The sequence below is a fragment of the Eleginops maclovinus genome, chromosome 18 (assembly GCF_036324505.1).
Source record: "Eleginops maclovinus isolate JMC-PN-2008 ecotype Puerto Natales chromosome 18, JC_Emac_rtc_rv5, whole genome shotgun sequence".
In the NCBI taxonomy this organism is placed as follows: Eukaryota; Metazoa; Chordata; class Actinopteri; order Perciformes; family Eleginopidae; genus Eleginops; species Eleginops maclovinus.
In genome coordinates, this window is record NC_086366.1 from 11398440 (window position 1) to 11414932 (window position 16493).

General features: G+C 39.2%; 1 protein-coding gene across 1 annotated transcript; it reads left to right on the plus strand.

Annotated features, from left to right (window-relative positions):
• Positions 1 to 163: 163 nt before the first annotated feature.
• On the plus strand, positions 164 to 15255 carry trarg1a (trafficking regulator of GLUT4 (SLC2A4) 1a). The gene is made up of 3 exons (XM_063906421.1): positions 164 to 1101; positions 12317 to 12443; positions 13137 to 15255. Exons 1-3 carry the CDS (start codon positions 694 to 696, stop codon positions 13148 to 13150), a joined length of 549 nt encoding a protein of 182 aa, XP_063762491.1. The 5' UTR covers positions 164 to 693; the 3' UTR covers positions 13151 to 15255.
• Positions 15256 to 16493: the final 1238 nt, after the last annotated feature.

A 16493-nucleotide genomic window follows, 5' to 3' on the forward strand; every position in this document is an offset into this window, starting at 1 on the left:
TTGTTTTACTTCAATAAAATATATTAGTCGCTATTTGTTAATTACTGTATTGTACATTTATGGTTGGAGTTTTATTTTGTGTTTCGTCACCGGAAGTTAGTGTTTTAGTATGGGTGACTTGACACTGGTCCCAAGTTGAGTACAGTCGCTGTTCTGCTGCGTCGTTGAGACAGAGGAGAAGAGGATAAAAAGTGGCTAGGAGAGAGACCCTTCACCCTTCTGCGTAAAGAAAAGGAAAGAGACGCGTTTTGTCAACTTTCCAAATAACAGCCTTAAGGAAAGTACTGGGACTTGATCAAGGCGGAAAACTCATATGTCTGAACTGTTTTACCTTGGATGTATAAGAGTGCGGGAGTTTTTTCTGATCTGAGCCCCCTCGGAAATGAGCCACACAGTGGATGTGAAGGAAGGTGACGGAACGTGATTTAAGAGGAAGAATGATATCTGCAGGAATCCCATCTCCTTTCTGAGTGTATTACTTTCTTTTAGCCGGGTTGTTCAGCTTTAATCTTTTTAAAGCCCCTTTCAAATTATCTAATTTGCATCCACCCAGCATACCTCAGTTTGTTTAACATACTCATTCAATCAAATTAAATCTAGCTTCAGCTGTAATGGCATGTAACTAATTTTAAACCAGTTTTAAACTCAATTACCCTTTTTTCTGATCGTATTTGATACAACTGACTCTTGAACATGGCCATCAACACGGACACCGACTTCCTGAAGTCCAACATAAGTGAGGGTGGAGGAGGCACGCAGCCTCAGGACCCCTACGAGACTGAGAAACTCCTGGCGTTGACCACCGAGCCCGGGGGCAATGGGATGAAGATGTCCACCTCTTTCACCGTCAACATGGACACTGACAAGGGCCAAGAGGCCGACCAGAACGGCCACAGTGTCTCGGTGAGGTCGGGCTCCGCCGGGCACCTGGGCGCCGCCGTCCCTCTCTCCCCGTCTAAGGCCAGCCTGAGCCGCTCCTCCACCGGGAACGCTACCGTTCAGGAGACCCCGAAGCCCAAGGATTACCTCATTCTCGTTATCTTGTCCTGCTTCTGTCCCGTGTGGCCCCTCAGCATTGTGGCACTGGTGTACTCCATCATGGTGAGTATCACATTATTAAACTGTCTCTGAAGGATTCAGCAACAGATTATACAACAGCAAAAAGTAAAGGTGAAAAAGTCAGCAGCTAATGTGTGGGAAATTACCATCAATATCGTTTATGGACAAAATGAATAAGAGAGCTTTATTTAAAACATATTTATTTTCATAAAGTCTGGACATATTCCTGTCATTTGTTTGTTAAGCCTTTAGGAAGCTAAAAGAAACATGAAAATATTATTATAATATTATTATGATACTAATTTATTATTGTAGCTGTTGTACTACTGTCTGACATGACAAACAGGGTCTATTCCAAAACAGCAAATCTATACTTTTACAGTTATCTGATTGATTGATTGATTGATTGATTGATTTCCTAACTATTTTGTCCAAAACTCGTTCTGGACTTGTTATGAAAGTGAAACTGATATTTTGGAGAAAAGGCATATCTCTGAACCAAGAGGAATATTATTCAGGAAGAGAATTGTCTTTGGGGGGAATATTCCTTTCAAATGAACATATATATCAGCAGATCAAGAAATAAATCAATTAACCTTTTCTTGATTGATCAGTTATAGCCTTCTTTGTTGTCTTCATGTTTTTAGCTTTTAACACCCTTTTTTGAGAGCAAAAATGCAGAGGGACATGAAATATCGGGAACAAAAATGGGGAAATTACAAGTTATTGGATAAATCACGACCAATGAAATCATAAGTGATTAATTTTCGTGATTCAGCAGTTGCCTGCGACAGGTCAGGGTTTAAATGTAAACATTTCATTTTTATCACTTGAGGGTTACGTTAATTAAAACATTAAGAGATAAAAAAAGTTATACAATTAAAATAATTTCCAAGCAATTCCACAAAAACTAGATGCCCTCTGATGCACAGACACAGACACAGACACAGAGACAGACAGACAGACAGACAGACAGACAGACAGACAGACAGACAGACAGACAGACAGACAGACAGACAGACAGACAGACAGACAGACAGACAGACAGACAGACAGACAGACAGACAGACAGACAGACAGACAGACACCTATACCTAGAGCCCAGTGTGTCATCACCTTTCCCAGTGCTGAGCTTCAGTTGCTGGTTGTTCTGGTTTAGAGGCGCTTACACTTGATTAATCTTCTCCCTGAAGTTTCAGGATGCAATAAATGCTGATACACCATGCATCTAAGACACTAAAGTGACACAGGGCAGCCACAGATGATTGATATGCTGCTAAGGTTTCGTACTCTTCAATCAATATTCAGGGTACACAGTCCTCAGTGGTTCTTCAACAAACACTTTTAAAAACCGCCTATAGAGTGCTTTTCTTCTTCAAATTCATGTAATTGAGTTTTAAAATCTATGTTGAGGGAACTCCACTGTTGAAACTGAAAGCTGACACTTTTTTGTTGTCACCCTCTGCAGTGGTTAGAGGTCTGCAGTAAAAATGATGGACTTGTTGTTGAAGGTTTTGAGAGTTTGTAGTTTATTTCAATCAGCCAATGTAAGATTCAGGGAATGCCCCAGATACCAGAGGGAGATACTGCTGAGCTTAGTGGATTCTTGGTGTGTAAAAGTGCAAAAATAGTGTGAAGGTCAAGTGTGACGTGACAAGAAATGTGTCAAAGACTATAGAGCAGGTGCAATGTGATTGAAGTATGGCTATACTTCAACGATGGTGACCCGGCTCGCTTCACTTTTCACACATCAATAAACTCATCGCTTATGCAGCAATATGGCAGCAGGGCTAAGTAAACATTAATAAAATGTGACACTTTTTCTTCCAATAATGCTTGATGCAATGAAACATCCTGCTCGAGTAGGCTCCTACAAAAGCTGTTAAAGACAACTGACAATACAAAATGTGAAGGTTTGATTGGATGATAAGAGCTCAATATTTATTTTAATTAGGTAATTACAGACATAACTTCCAATGCAAAGATCAATAAGTTATTTCTTATAACAACACAATGAATGTGTTAGTTTACTGCGCACACAAGCATTATACAAACTGATGAAATTCTTAAGGATCGTTACACAGACACTCCGATAAAGTGACACAGCAAGAATCTCTCTGGGACTGGCAGGTCAGTAATCCGGCACCTTTCAATTTGTTATTTCCTTAATCTTCAGTAAAAGGTCTTAAGCTGACTGACACCACAAAATCCTGGCATCTTTGTGCTCATCTACTCGGTCCTGAAACTGTATATCATGGTCAAATTCCATGCTGCATAACACAAAAGCCGCTTGTCTTTTTTTACTGATAAGACCCTGCAATTAGACGTCTGGTGTGTTTGTATCGTGTACTTGAACTATAGACTCCTTTAATGCTTAATTTCCAACTGAATGTTTGTTGAGTTTCTCTAAAACATAAAATCCTACACAACTTTAAGCTTTGTTTAACTTTCCATTTGAGTTTGAGACAGAATATTAGTACCAGTTTGGGGTGTGTCAATGCAGCTAATTAAGTGAGAGTGGCTCACAGAGGCAGTGTTACCTCTGTTTGGGAGTTTCCCAAATCTTGATTGTTGTCATCATGATTGAAATTCGAACAAAAAGCATGGTGAGGAGTTTTTTTAGGCATCAGTTCAAGATTTGAAGTACATTATCCTGATTATAATAACCTAATTGTTCTTAAAAGGAAGACTATAGAGTCCACCCTTGCATTGTTGGAGAACCTAGGTGGTCTTATATTGCATTTTTAAATCATTCATGCTACCGATTTCAAGATTCAACATCAACGTACAAACAGTAAAGGCCCTGTCTGTAGGCAGTGTTTGTTTTTTCTGTTCTGGGCTACTATAGAAACATGGTAGTGCATCAGGGCGGACTCTTCGACAAAGACCCGCCCACCATGTAGATATGAGGGGCTCATTCTTAGGTAGCAAAAACATGATATAATATATTCCGTTACTGCCAATGCATCCCCTTAGCCGTATAAAAATGTACCTTTTTAAGTAATATTTTGACAACTTTGGAGAACGTTACTCTTTCATCACTTAACCTCTTAAGTTTTTGAGCCAGGAAACAACAGCACACTACTACTGTAGCTGAGCATTACAGATAAAAAAATGCTTTTTACACACAGTGACATGTGTCATGCAGGCCCTCGTGGTAATAGATGTTACTCTGTTGTGTTGGGATTTTAACTCATGTTGGCTGATGGCAGATTAGTTTCTATTGGCATAGCAATTTGTGTTTTCAGCTTACTTTACTTCTGACTCTGTACAGCAGCCAGCACTCAGATCTACAGCAAAACAAGGCAAAGACAAAGCAGTAGACCCATTAGTTCTGTAATATCACTCCTGTGGGCACCACACACCAAAGGGAATATCAGGCGGTATCCACGAGACAGCCTGTACTTCACCAAGCCATCACCATGATCCCACTGACATTCACAAGTCAGCCTCTTGCTAATGGCATGGAGAGTGTGTGAGAGAGAGATGGAGACAGACAGCAAGGGTTTGACAGAGGGCAAAAGAAAGGAAAGTTAAGGAGGGAGAAACTGGAGCTGCCCACTAACTCAATAGAAGGCGAGAGAAGTCTATTTAGTTTCTCTGCAGAGGGCAGATTGCAGCAGTTAGGCAGGCTCTGTGGCAGCAATCAACATCATCTGTCTTTCCTGAGGGTATGGAAAGGGGATACATGCCTCACAAAGAAAACCAAAACATTATTCCCTACAAGGGCATATGGGTGTGAGAGATACAGCAAATGGCTATAACGTAGTAGTTCCTATCACTTAATAAGAAAAGAATCAAATCAGATACCACAGTGAAGTCAGATACAGTAAGTGCAAGAGAGTCAGAGGAAAGCAGAGGTTTTACAACAAGCGCTGTGAACAAATAAATCAAAAAGTAATGTGGTTGATAGTACATAGTGCACGATACAGACCTAGAGTGCAAGCTTACTAAGTGCTAATATCCTTTCACATGTGAAATGGATACTTCTGGAAAGATGAAGAGAGGAAAGAGGAAACTGCTCAACTGCTGTTGAAATGGGATTTAAACAGGGAGATCTAAGGAAACTGCACAGACATCAGGAGATTGTAATCACTGAGAGAAGGCTGTGGAGGGTTGTATGAGTGTGTAAAGCTGCCTTTAACATCCATTGAACTGGGATAACATTTCAAATCATGAATTATTTAAAACCCTATCTTGTTGTACTTTGTCTATGCACAGCATGGAGTCTTACATATAAGGCTGCACCAATCAATATATTTTTTAATTATAACCAATGAAATGGCAATGTGCAATACAAAAAGGTAATTTGTAGAGATGAACCGACCAAGAATTATCCCCCAACTCTGACCTCAGATTCCCACCTTCACCGTCATCCACCCTGCTTTCAGCAGCAGACGGCAAATTTGAGCGAAAAAGCTCTTATAAATCCAATGTTTACTTACCCACACAGCGACAAAAAACAGAAAGACAAGGAAAGCTACTTGCTGGAGAATATATGGAGCATTTTACAGCTGAAGATCCAAGTGTTTTCCTCAGAAGCTGGTAAAAAGAGCGAGATTATCGGACTAACATTCATTAAGGGGACACAAACAGGGTCTGAAATCATCGCAAATATTGTTAAGTGTGTAAATAGGTAATTGTTTGCAAACACGTTCGCCATGGCAACTTTATATGGTGAGTATTAGTCCGTGTTTTGTTTCTAATGGGCGCGCTGTCCCTAAGTGGCCAAAGGAAAAATCAATGAAATCAATTTGAACATTATTTGTTTTGAACTGCCAAATGGGGCTTAAATGTTGGGGAAGATATAATCTTGTGTGTGCACATTAAGAAAACTGCATATCAGAATTTCAGCATTTTTCTAATTGAGCTTTATGAGGTGTCGCTGAATCAAAACGTGCAGAAACTAAATTGTAGAATTGATAACCGATAAAATTAAAACAAAATCTGCATTTTAATCTTGTAAAACACCAAAATCTTTAAAACTTTAATTGAAGTACAATCTGTTAAGGCTTCATTTCGCCTTGTAAAAGGACTATTTCACTCATGGCAGATGGTGCATTGCCAAAGAAACGGACTGCCAAAAGCTACATCCATCATCATCCACCACCACTTCCAGCAGCAGTCCCACCTAAAAGCCAACCTCCAGCTGGCAGCCGCCACAGATCTCTGACTGATGCTCTGGTGGAGGAGGGTTTGTGGCTGGCAAACACGGAAGATGTGCAGTCAATTATGGGGATTGGAGAGGCAGGGGTAATAGGTTTTTACTGCTCAGGCCGGCCTATCCCAGTAATGGGAAGGACCAAACTGCAGGAGCGTTATTGCACGCTCGGCAGATTTGCCTTTGAAATATGGACTCGCAATGCTGCACTGGATAAATGAGTGTGTGTGTGTGTGTGTGTGTGTGTGTGTGTGTGTGTGTGTGTGTGTGTGTGTGTGTGTGTGTGTGTGTGTGTGTGTGTGTGTGTGTGTGTGTGTGTGTGTGTGTGTGTGTGTGTGTGTGTGTGTGTGTGTGTGTGTGTGTGTGTGTGTGTGCAAGCATAGGTAAATGACTTTTTATTAGCAATCTAATACTGCAGATATAGTGGGAGAGCCTTTTATCCTGTTGTTGCCAATTATATAAAGCCTATCAGAGGCCTGCAGAGAGAACACCAATGTTAAATATGTGCACATAATGATGTCGTCATTCTAAAGGGGATAAAAAAAGGATATAATGAAAGCTTACTGTGTCATGTTATGGCTACAAGTGATGGCATTAGAGCGCAATCCATCTCGGGGCAGAGGTGCAGGGGGTATTGTAATACATATATCCATTTGTTCATCATATTCTCCATTATGAAAGTAAACTTTTATACCCAAAGCTGATCACAATAAAATTCAGATAGTGCTTATGGGTACAACTCCACCTCATTGTACTGATGATCTTTTTTTTTTATAGTTGAATTAAAAAATGAAAACATATGTATGCATGTTAACTTTATTAGGTGCATATCAAACCTTTTGAATGCTACTGGTTGTCAGTCAAATATCCTTTTACCATTACATTTGTTTCACACACTTTGGATGAACTGTGATGTCTGGGAGGATGCTTCGACTTTTTGTGTGGCGCCATCAAGACGTTTATCCAATTCTTCAGTGTTTAATTTAATACAAACAAAACTAATGACATACTAATGACAGCCTTATTTGTACTTTGTGTTTAGGGCAAACATGGATTTAATGTTGTAACTAAACTCTGATGTATCCGGACAAACCATCTTGTAATTTTAGCTTCCTTTTCCTGTATCAATCTGATATCTATTAGGTTACCAATGTGTTTGCCCCTTACTGCACGGCACAGCCAGCACTTAGTAGATCTATTAATGTGTGATCATTTCATTTTGTTCTGAGAATCACATCACTATTAGCAACATGCTTTGTTAATCTTGATAACAAAATAACAAATGAACAACACTGTGCAATTTGACCCCTGATTATCTATTTGAACAGTGTCACTTCTTACTGAGGTGCTAAATGGAATAAGGCATACACCATTATGGCCCTGTGTTTTACGGCTGCTAACAATTAGCTTATCTCCCTTATATGAACTGAGTTTCCAGTTCACAAGCTGACCAAGATATAAATACAAAAAAAATGTATAAGCTGCGGCAGCAGCTAGAATGCATTATATAGCTCTAAGAATGAGAGCGGAGCCATTATGGGTCTGACAAATTTGATCATCTGACCACATTGAGTGGTTTGCACATTTAATGGAGATTCAAGTGTAACAAGACGGAGTCTAAAAGCCCTGCTTAGCGGCCCCTGGAGGCCAATGTGCTTCTCACACCCAACCCAACCGAGGGAAACAACCAACAGCCTTTTCCGCTCTCTTTTAAGATAAAAATGGCTAATAATGAACTTTCTGAAATCAAGGTTTCTAAAAAAAGGTTGAATTTTTCCAAGACTAGGGAAAACACTTTCACAAAGAACTACATAAACAAGAAAATATGTGAAAACAAACCATTTTAAATGAAGCCAAAGTGCCGATCTAACAGACATAACTGCACACCAGCTCCTAGTTATACACTGTCTCTCCCCACCAGGCTGCTACTGACACTCCATTATTAATGACAAGAGAGAAAGGGAGCACTTACTGACTTACTAGCCTCCACCTTCCTCTGCCAAACACGTGTGTGTGTGTGTGTGTGTGTGTGTGTGTGTGTGTGTGTGTGTGTGTGTGTGTGTGTGTGTGTGTGTGTGTGTGTGTGTGTGTGTGTGTGTGTGTGTGTGCGTGCGTGCGTGCGTGCGTGCGTGCGTGCGTGCGTGCGTGCGTGTGTGTGTTTTCATGTGGTTAGTGGGAGGTACCGTCAGCTGATAAATGTCTTTATTGATTCAAAGTGAGAGTGAGCCTGGTCATATTTGTTTTCTGAATGGGAAATTCTACCTTCAAGTGTTTTGTCCAGTGGTCTTTGTGCTACACACACACACACACATGGCAGGGTGTATTAAACACAGATGCTGACGCAGAAGCTTGCCTTTATTTCATTGTAGTTTCTTTCATGCCTCATGGATGTAAAATTAAATAATATCTTTAATCTACTTTAATTAATGTTTGGTCTCTAAGCAGGCTAAATAGATAGGGCTTCCATTGATTTAAGGTGCTGATGTTGCTTTTCTCTGTGATCAATACAGGCTCCACTGGGACTGTGTTTGCACAATAGCTTCACATTGCAGTCCAGGAAGTGAGGAGTGTGTCCCTGAGAGAGGAGAAAATCTCTTGTTTTAGTGTCAGGAGCCCAGATTGACTCGTGCATTCATTTACCTTTAGTAAAGTTGAATCAAGTTACGTTTTACATTTTTAGTCTTTGAAGTTTAAATTAAGCCCTTTAATTAACATGTCTAATCACTTTCTTCAGAGGCATTTTAACTAATGCCAATTGAATATTGTTTCTTAAATTTAATAAACTTAAAATGATGTTTTTCAATATACTTATGTACTTATTTAGTGAGTGTTTTCCTGTCAGCAGTACATTATTTAAATAAGCACCCCAGGGTTGCACTACCTACACCAAGTGCACTGTGGGATTTAAATATGCCAGAGACAGTCTGGAGACAGAGAGGCTCATGGGAGTGAGAGAGGATGAGGTCTCTCTCTGGCTCTCTCTCTCTGCAGTGTAATCCTATCCTATACCAAGGAAACCCTCAGTATTGACTGATCGGCTGCAAACACACACAACCTGTTGTCATTTAAAGTGCATTGTTTTGGTTAAAAAACCAAGTAAGAAAAATGGCAACATTACTAACACACCATAGCTCAGGCATTTCTTCTCACTGTAATATAGTTTTACCCCGACCTCCCTTACATGTAATGTCCTCTCTAGTGCAACCTCTCTCTCTGTGTTGTCCTTGCTATGACTTTAAAACAACGGCTTTAAATTTAAGAAACATTAACTGAGGGTAATGTAGGAGGCAAACGATAACATAGTAATTTCGTTATACAGAATTAGCTCTAATAGGCCATATTTTGGCCATTTTGTCCTAATAAAAAGGATGGAGGAGGAGGATATGGGTAGTAATGATTCAATTTAATACCAGACTTGTTATGGAGCACCCTACAGACACATTGTGTTGTAATTTAATATAGATGAGAGGACCTGCTGTACTGCGCACAGCCTCTGGTATAAAAATAAAGATATTCAGTACCACGGACAGCTCCTTAAATTTTCATCCGGCTTAAAAAGTATGAAGGTTGAATTAAAAACTTTAAAGATGTGATCCCTTTCCTTTCTATATTGGCTCTTGTTTAACAGAGAGTATGACTGACACTTTTCTAATGCTGTATTCCCCCTGAGTCTGACCTCAGAACAGTCTCTATTTCCTGGAGCATGCACTACAAAAGTAGTTAAAGCCACCCCACACAGGGAAGCTGACCCAGGCTGACTCACATAAGCTGGTACTTGGGTCTAGTGAGTGGAGGGACCACTGCATCACTTCTTTAATATGTTCACAAATGCATTCCTAGACAGTGTATACCTCCTGGTGTTGTGCATTATCTGATTAAAAGATGCTGGCAGTGCTGGTTGTCTTGAAGTATTTAAATGTATGTCATAAAGAGGCTCAGTGCCATGCAAGTGTAATCAACAATATTGCAGTATTTTCACTCTGCGTGATGGATGACTTTAGTCACACAACCAGAGACAGACAACAGGAAGTGGAACGCATCCGACCAGATAAATGGTCTTCCCTTTTATTGTGGGAAAATCTAAACGCACCTTAGCTAGAAGCCATCTTCTGCGTCATTCATCAGACCCTGCAATGCTTTTCCTTCTCTCCAGTGTCTAGTGAAGATGTTCCTTTACTCTGTACAACCTGCAATTCTTGCTGAGCGCTGATAGAAACATGCCTCTGTTCGGCCATCAGCTGTCATACTATATTTGTGGTAAGGTGGGACAGGCTATGCATTGTTGTTAGTATATTATTTGAGGTTTTCTAGCTCCATTACTATTCATCTCTTCAGCTATCATGTAAATGGATTAAATCAAACAGCGTTCATACCTTGATGGATCTGAGCCAGTTGTAAGCCATTGTATATGTCTCTCATAGTAAACCAATTACTATAAATAATCCAAACCTTATTTTAGTCTTCCCGTTTGAGGTCAGACTCATTTTAAACAGACGGTCACAACTAACATTATATTTTTCAGTTTCTCCAGAAAGGCTCAGTTATTACCTCACACAGCACTTTACTTTAGTTTTGAAATGACTAAATTGGGGACTCATGGATTAATGCACATTCATAGCTAATGAGTATATGCGATAGCTGGTTGAATTTGACGTAAAAAATGACAGCGCATATCTTAATCATAATAAAGCAACGTGTCTAACAGTGCTGTCTCATCCTCTCAAGGGAAAATCGGCTTTAATGTCTCCTTCAGATTTGTGTCTAAAACTACACACTTTTCTGGAGGTATAAATACTGTAGCACATGTAAAAGGAGTAAAGACTTTGTAAAAATGACAAGATAATGTCAAATACTATCTTAAATAAATGATTAAACAAAGTAAATCTTTTCGTTTTTCAGAACAAAATCAATGACAAAATGTCTAGAACCGAACCATAGCAAAGTCTTTTTTTTGGTGTGCGTGATTGCCTTATATTGGTCCTTGTACAGATGTGTTTGTGCCACCATGCACAGCAGTATGTTTGAACAGTATCACAAATTAAAAGCAGCGTCTTATGTTGATGAGAAAAGAGTGACATCCTCTGTGAAACATTTGTTGTTTTGGAACTTTGGCACAGGAAATACGAAGGCATGGAGGATTCCTATCCGTCAAGCTTCACATCACACACACACATAAATCAACCTGTCTTCATATCCGCAGCATACATAAAGCAATATACAAATAACATCAAGTTGATATACAGCCCCTTCACTCTGCTCCGCTCACCTACTCCGTGCAATTGGCTCTGCAAGTCACATCCTTCCATCAATCCCAATCTGCCAATCTGAAATAGACAATTTCACCGTTCACAGCTGGATGATAAATTAATGTCTCAATTTTACCTTAAGGAACTCTACAACACCAAGTAGACAAGTCAACATTACTTTACTGCATACGTGTCGTTTCCCCTTTGAATTAACTCGGCCGGTTTACGGAAAAACACCTGATAAAGATTTCAAAGTGTAACTCTCAGAAAACTACTGGAGAGTATAGCTCCTGAACTGCAGAGGGATCTGTCTCCTGCTTATGGTGTTGCTACTTTGAGGTTTTAGTGACAGAGTTAATGTTGTTAAAGCTGATTCAGCTAAGTGATCGGTTCCCTCTCACATTTTCTATTTCTGTGACAGAAATATAAAGGTTTTCTATGATTCTTGTATTAAAAAATGTAAGCTCACTGCATGAAAACATCCAGGTCCATTTTGCCATACAGATTATTTTTCTTGGCAATTGACAACCCTCCAAAACTTTTCAGCCATTTCAGGGTGAGGCTTTTTATTTGTTAAGAGTATTTTAGACAAGGAGAGTATTAGGAGTAAGTTTCTTTCCAGTGGGGTGAAGGTCCTCCATATATTTATGCTAACTAATTAAATTCCTGACAAAAAGTAATTTAGGGAATAATCCTCTCGCCTATTTGTGAGAGAAATTAAGTGTGTTCATAAAACCCTGTCTACCCTTATGTGGTATGTTTTTTTTGTATTATGTCACATGTCATGTAGCTAAGCCATCATAATTCAAATGCTCATCATAGTAATACCCTGTTCTTTGTGTCACTCCAGTCCAGAAACAGTATGCAGGTGGGGGATGTCGACGGTGCCAGGAGGCTGGGCCGACTCGCCCGTCTGCTCAGTATCGTCTCCATCGTCCTTGGTGTCGTCGTCATCGTGGTTTACGTTTCAGTTTCAGGTACAGAAAAACAACAAGAAAGGAAACATTTTAAGTTACAACGATAGCTAGTTTATGTTTGGGATAATGATTCACCTTTACATACATTATTTGGTGAAGCCATGAAACAGTGTGAAAATGATAATGCATCACAGGTATTTTATGATGATAGTATATCTTGCATCAACTGAAAATGGTTGTGCGTGCACGTGTGCACTCACAAATACAATAGATACACAGAGGGATTTGGCCATAAAATTCAATAATAAAAAATACCGACTGCATTACGGTTACAGGGTGATATATGACACTACCACACAAGCAGGAGATGTGTGTTTTTCTATGTCTCAACTCAGCACATTTGCAAGCCGTGTGTGTGTGTGTGTGTGTGTGTGTGTGTGTGTGTGTGTGTGTGTGTGTGTGTGTGTGTGTGTGTGTGTGTGTGTGTGTGTGTGTGTGTGTGTGTGTGTGTGTGTGTGTGTGTGTGTGTGTGTGTGTGTGTGGGTGTGTGTGTGTGTGTGTGGATTGATTTAGCACTGCAGCGACTGTAGTGGGCTGACTGTGCAGCATGGGCAGCTACCTTACCGCTGTAAGCCTTACACACTTGAGCTGCACCAGTCAAAGGGATGAATTTGATGGTTACTTTAAACTGTGTTTGTGATTGAGCTGACTTTCTCTGACGATGCCACGCTTCTCTTCTACTTTCCTTTGCAGTAAGCAAGAACTGAGGGGAAAATTTACCGTGAAAGTCGAACCACGGATGCAACAAAAGGGGAAAAGTCCGTTCCAACAGAAGAAAAAAAACACGAAATCCAATTCTATACTCCATGCCATATTGTAATTACACCATGACCAAATTCAGAAAGCAACAAAAAAAAATGGTCAACTAACAAAAGCAGGTAATGCAACAAGTTAATAAATAAATACATTTAGAGAAAAATCCAGAGATGCATGCATTAGAATCCAGTAACAATTGCTTGACAAAAATAACAAGAAACCTGAAGTAACAAGGTTCAGGTTGGAACAGAGGAAACAGAAAATGAAGATTGAATGCGGCCAGCAGCACTCATAAATGTTTCTCTTTGGAGAGATGGACTTCCTGAAATGAAGAGGACGATCTATGCTTGAGAGAGGGTGAACGAGAAACGTCTGTGTGCTCCTTTGAAAAACAGATTCTGGGTTTGGGCTTCGACCGTTTGACAGCTGCATATAATCCACATATATTCCTTACTGAACCTCCCGCATTCAAAGCATATACAGCAACAAAAATATTTAAACTATTGATATATATAAACATATATATCTCTCTATATATAGAGAGAGATATATATATAGAGAGATATATAGATATAGATATATATATATACAATAGATGTACATTTTATAAAAATGTTTGTATGCCAAGTGGTGCTGGGTTTGTTAAGACTGTTACGATGGCTGCTTTGTTAGCCCTATTATCAGTAGAGTTTCAAGGGTTTCTGAAAAGGGGCAGGGAACACATTTTTATTTTTGTTATTTATTATAATTTTTTCAACAAAAAACAAAGTTGAGACCAACTGCATGCCTGAATGTAGATAACCAATATTCTGCCTTCGTTTTGACTGTTATTAGTTACCTCTTTTCTTTTGAAGGAGTCAGAGAGGTTTGCACATGGAAGAGTGTTTGTGTACATTATGTGAATCCAGCCACTGTGGAGTGTGTGATGACCCCTCGCCCCTTTGTGTCTCCAAAATATCTTGAACCTTGCCCTGCTCTGGCAGAGACTGAAACGCATGCCAAATCCTTCATTTCCTTTTACATCGTCCTAACTTCACCACAAAACCTGATAAAGTGGCTTCTGTTCTGTCTCATCTTGTTCCCTTAAACGCTATTTTAGATGTATCTCGTTCTACCTTTCTACATTATATTTCCTCATTTTCAGTGCTTACATTGTTATACATTGACTCTCAAATGCCACTGAATGTTTTTTCTGCTTCTTGTATTGTTATGAAATGTATTTATATGGGAAATATATATGCAATATGTACGCATGCTATGGGCCAAACAGGCTTACACATTAATTTTTTTGTAAATGAACAGGCCTAAGAGTTTGACTGCGTAACAACAACTAGCATTTAAAGAACCTGTCTTTGAAACCCGAGCACGACAGATTGTCTGTATTTGTCACTTTATCAGAAAGAAGTCACTGCATTTAGTCCCATGTGGCTCCTCAGGACTGTTGTATTGACACATTACAGGCTTATGCTACTAGAACAGGGAACATCACTGTAAGACCATGTAGCATTATATGAATCCACAGCGTTCCTTTGGGCATTAATGCTTACTTTTTTAGTGTGTGTAATTTAAATCAGGAAACATTTGGGAAACGTTTCTTTAAAGTGATACAATGTGGTTTTTTAAGGGCTCTAACAGGTGAAAATCCAGCTGATTTCAACTGATGAGCGATTTTACCAAGTAATAAAAATAGATAGCACAATGTTTTGTGTGAAATGGGCTTCAACAAAATTTCATTTCAATTCATAGTTGTACATATAAAATCCCACAAAACATCTTAAAACAGCAAAATCCAAAGATTCCCCATGTTAGCCACCAAACTAAAAACATGAAACATTAAATTGTTGTCTAAATGGCAACATGCGTGTTGTTTACTGCTCTCGGTTTACTCTCTAATATAAAACATCAGCGCTGGTGTTTAAGGGCCAAGTGTCTAGCCAATAAGCTCTGCTCTGTCAGTAAAACAGTTCAAACCTTCCTTTCATTCAGATGTATTACTGTGTTTCTTTTCCAGTATACTGAATGTGCCAGTCTTCATCTCTGTGGTGTATATTTTGCATGTCTGTAATAAAGGTTACCATGCATGGTCCAAGTTGTTTGCCTTTTGATGATTTTGTTGAAGGAGTTGTATGGTGACTTACAAAAATATAATAAGAACAATACACTGCCATGCAGCTGCTCTCTAAGGGTGTATTAATACATGCTATTATTAGTATGCTATTGGTAAAAGAAATGGTAGCTATGTTCACCATCATAGTTGAGCTTTTTAAAAAGCTGACATGTATTTAGCAGCACTACAGCTGAGGCTTAGAGAGTGTATTTGATCATAATCCAAAGTATATATTTAGAAAAATGAAAATATCATGTGATTATCCCCTAAGAAGATGACCATCCATCCAATACTTGTAGAGATGTTTCAGTCTGGATATAAATAGTGGACCAACCGATCGGAACAATGCTGTCACCCATTGTTAAGAAGGAATACGTGACTGTAAGTGTACAGTTTGGGAAACATGTACATTGTACTTATGAGAAATGTCATGCATTATGCAAAAGGTAATAATCCAGAAAGAGATAGAAACGTCAAAAATCATAAAAAATAAACAATGTCTTTCACTTACCTTACACATATATAGGAGTGGCCAAATAAAAGCTACACCTGTAAAGTCTAATAGAAAATGTATGTGAATGTAGGGCTGCACAGTTAATTAATTGTTTATCGGGATCACTTACTTAGTGAATGATTGACATTTGAATTGTGTGCTTGGCTCATAGAAAAACATTCTGGTTGTTGGTTAGGGTTAGGGTTAGGGTTAGGGTTAGAACAACTATAAGCAACTAAGAGCAGAAACACAAAACCAATGCACTGCACAATTCAGGTGAAGACGAACCCTATTTAAGTCTTTGTATGCACAACATGGAATTTAAAAGGGGGCTTTTTTCTATTTCAAGTGCAATACAAATATTTCTTCAAGTACATTGTTATTAAAATAATCGTTCAGCCCTAAGTAATACTAATATTAATGTGCTATGATCACTTTATTGAGACTGAATGGAAGTCTGATGGATTCTGCAGTCTGTGCAGCTTTTGCTTGTATTATATCTAAACCCTGTTCCTACAGCAGGTGCTGATACACAGTTGTGCCTCAGGGCTCACAAACACCATTTATCATGGCCACTACAACTGGGTTATAGACATCCCCGGGAAAAAAAGGGGAAAAAGCAATTGTGATATACAGTATGTTGCACTTCCACAGCCAGCTCTCCACATCTACACAGAGTATCTGCCTGATGCAA

What these genes read in the sequence shown, in the direction of transcription:
- trarg1a (XM_063906421.1), top strand. Translation starts at nt 694, where the DNA reads ATGGCCATCAACACGGACACCGACTTCCTGAAGTCCAACATAAGTGAG. An exon ending in CACTGGTGTACTCCATCATG is followed by an intron (nt 1,102 to 12,316) that starts GTGAGTATCACA and finishes GTGTCACTCCAG; the next exon opens with TCCAGAAACAGTATGCAGGT.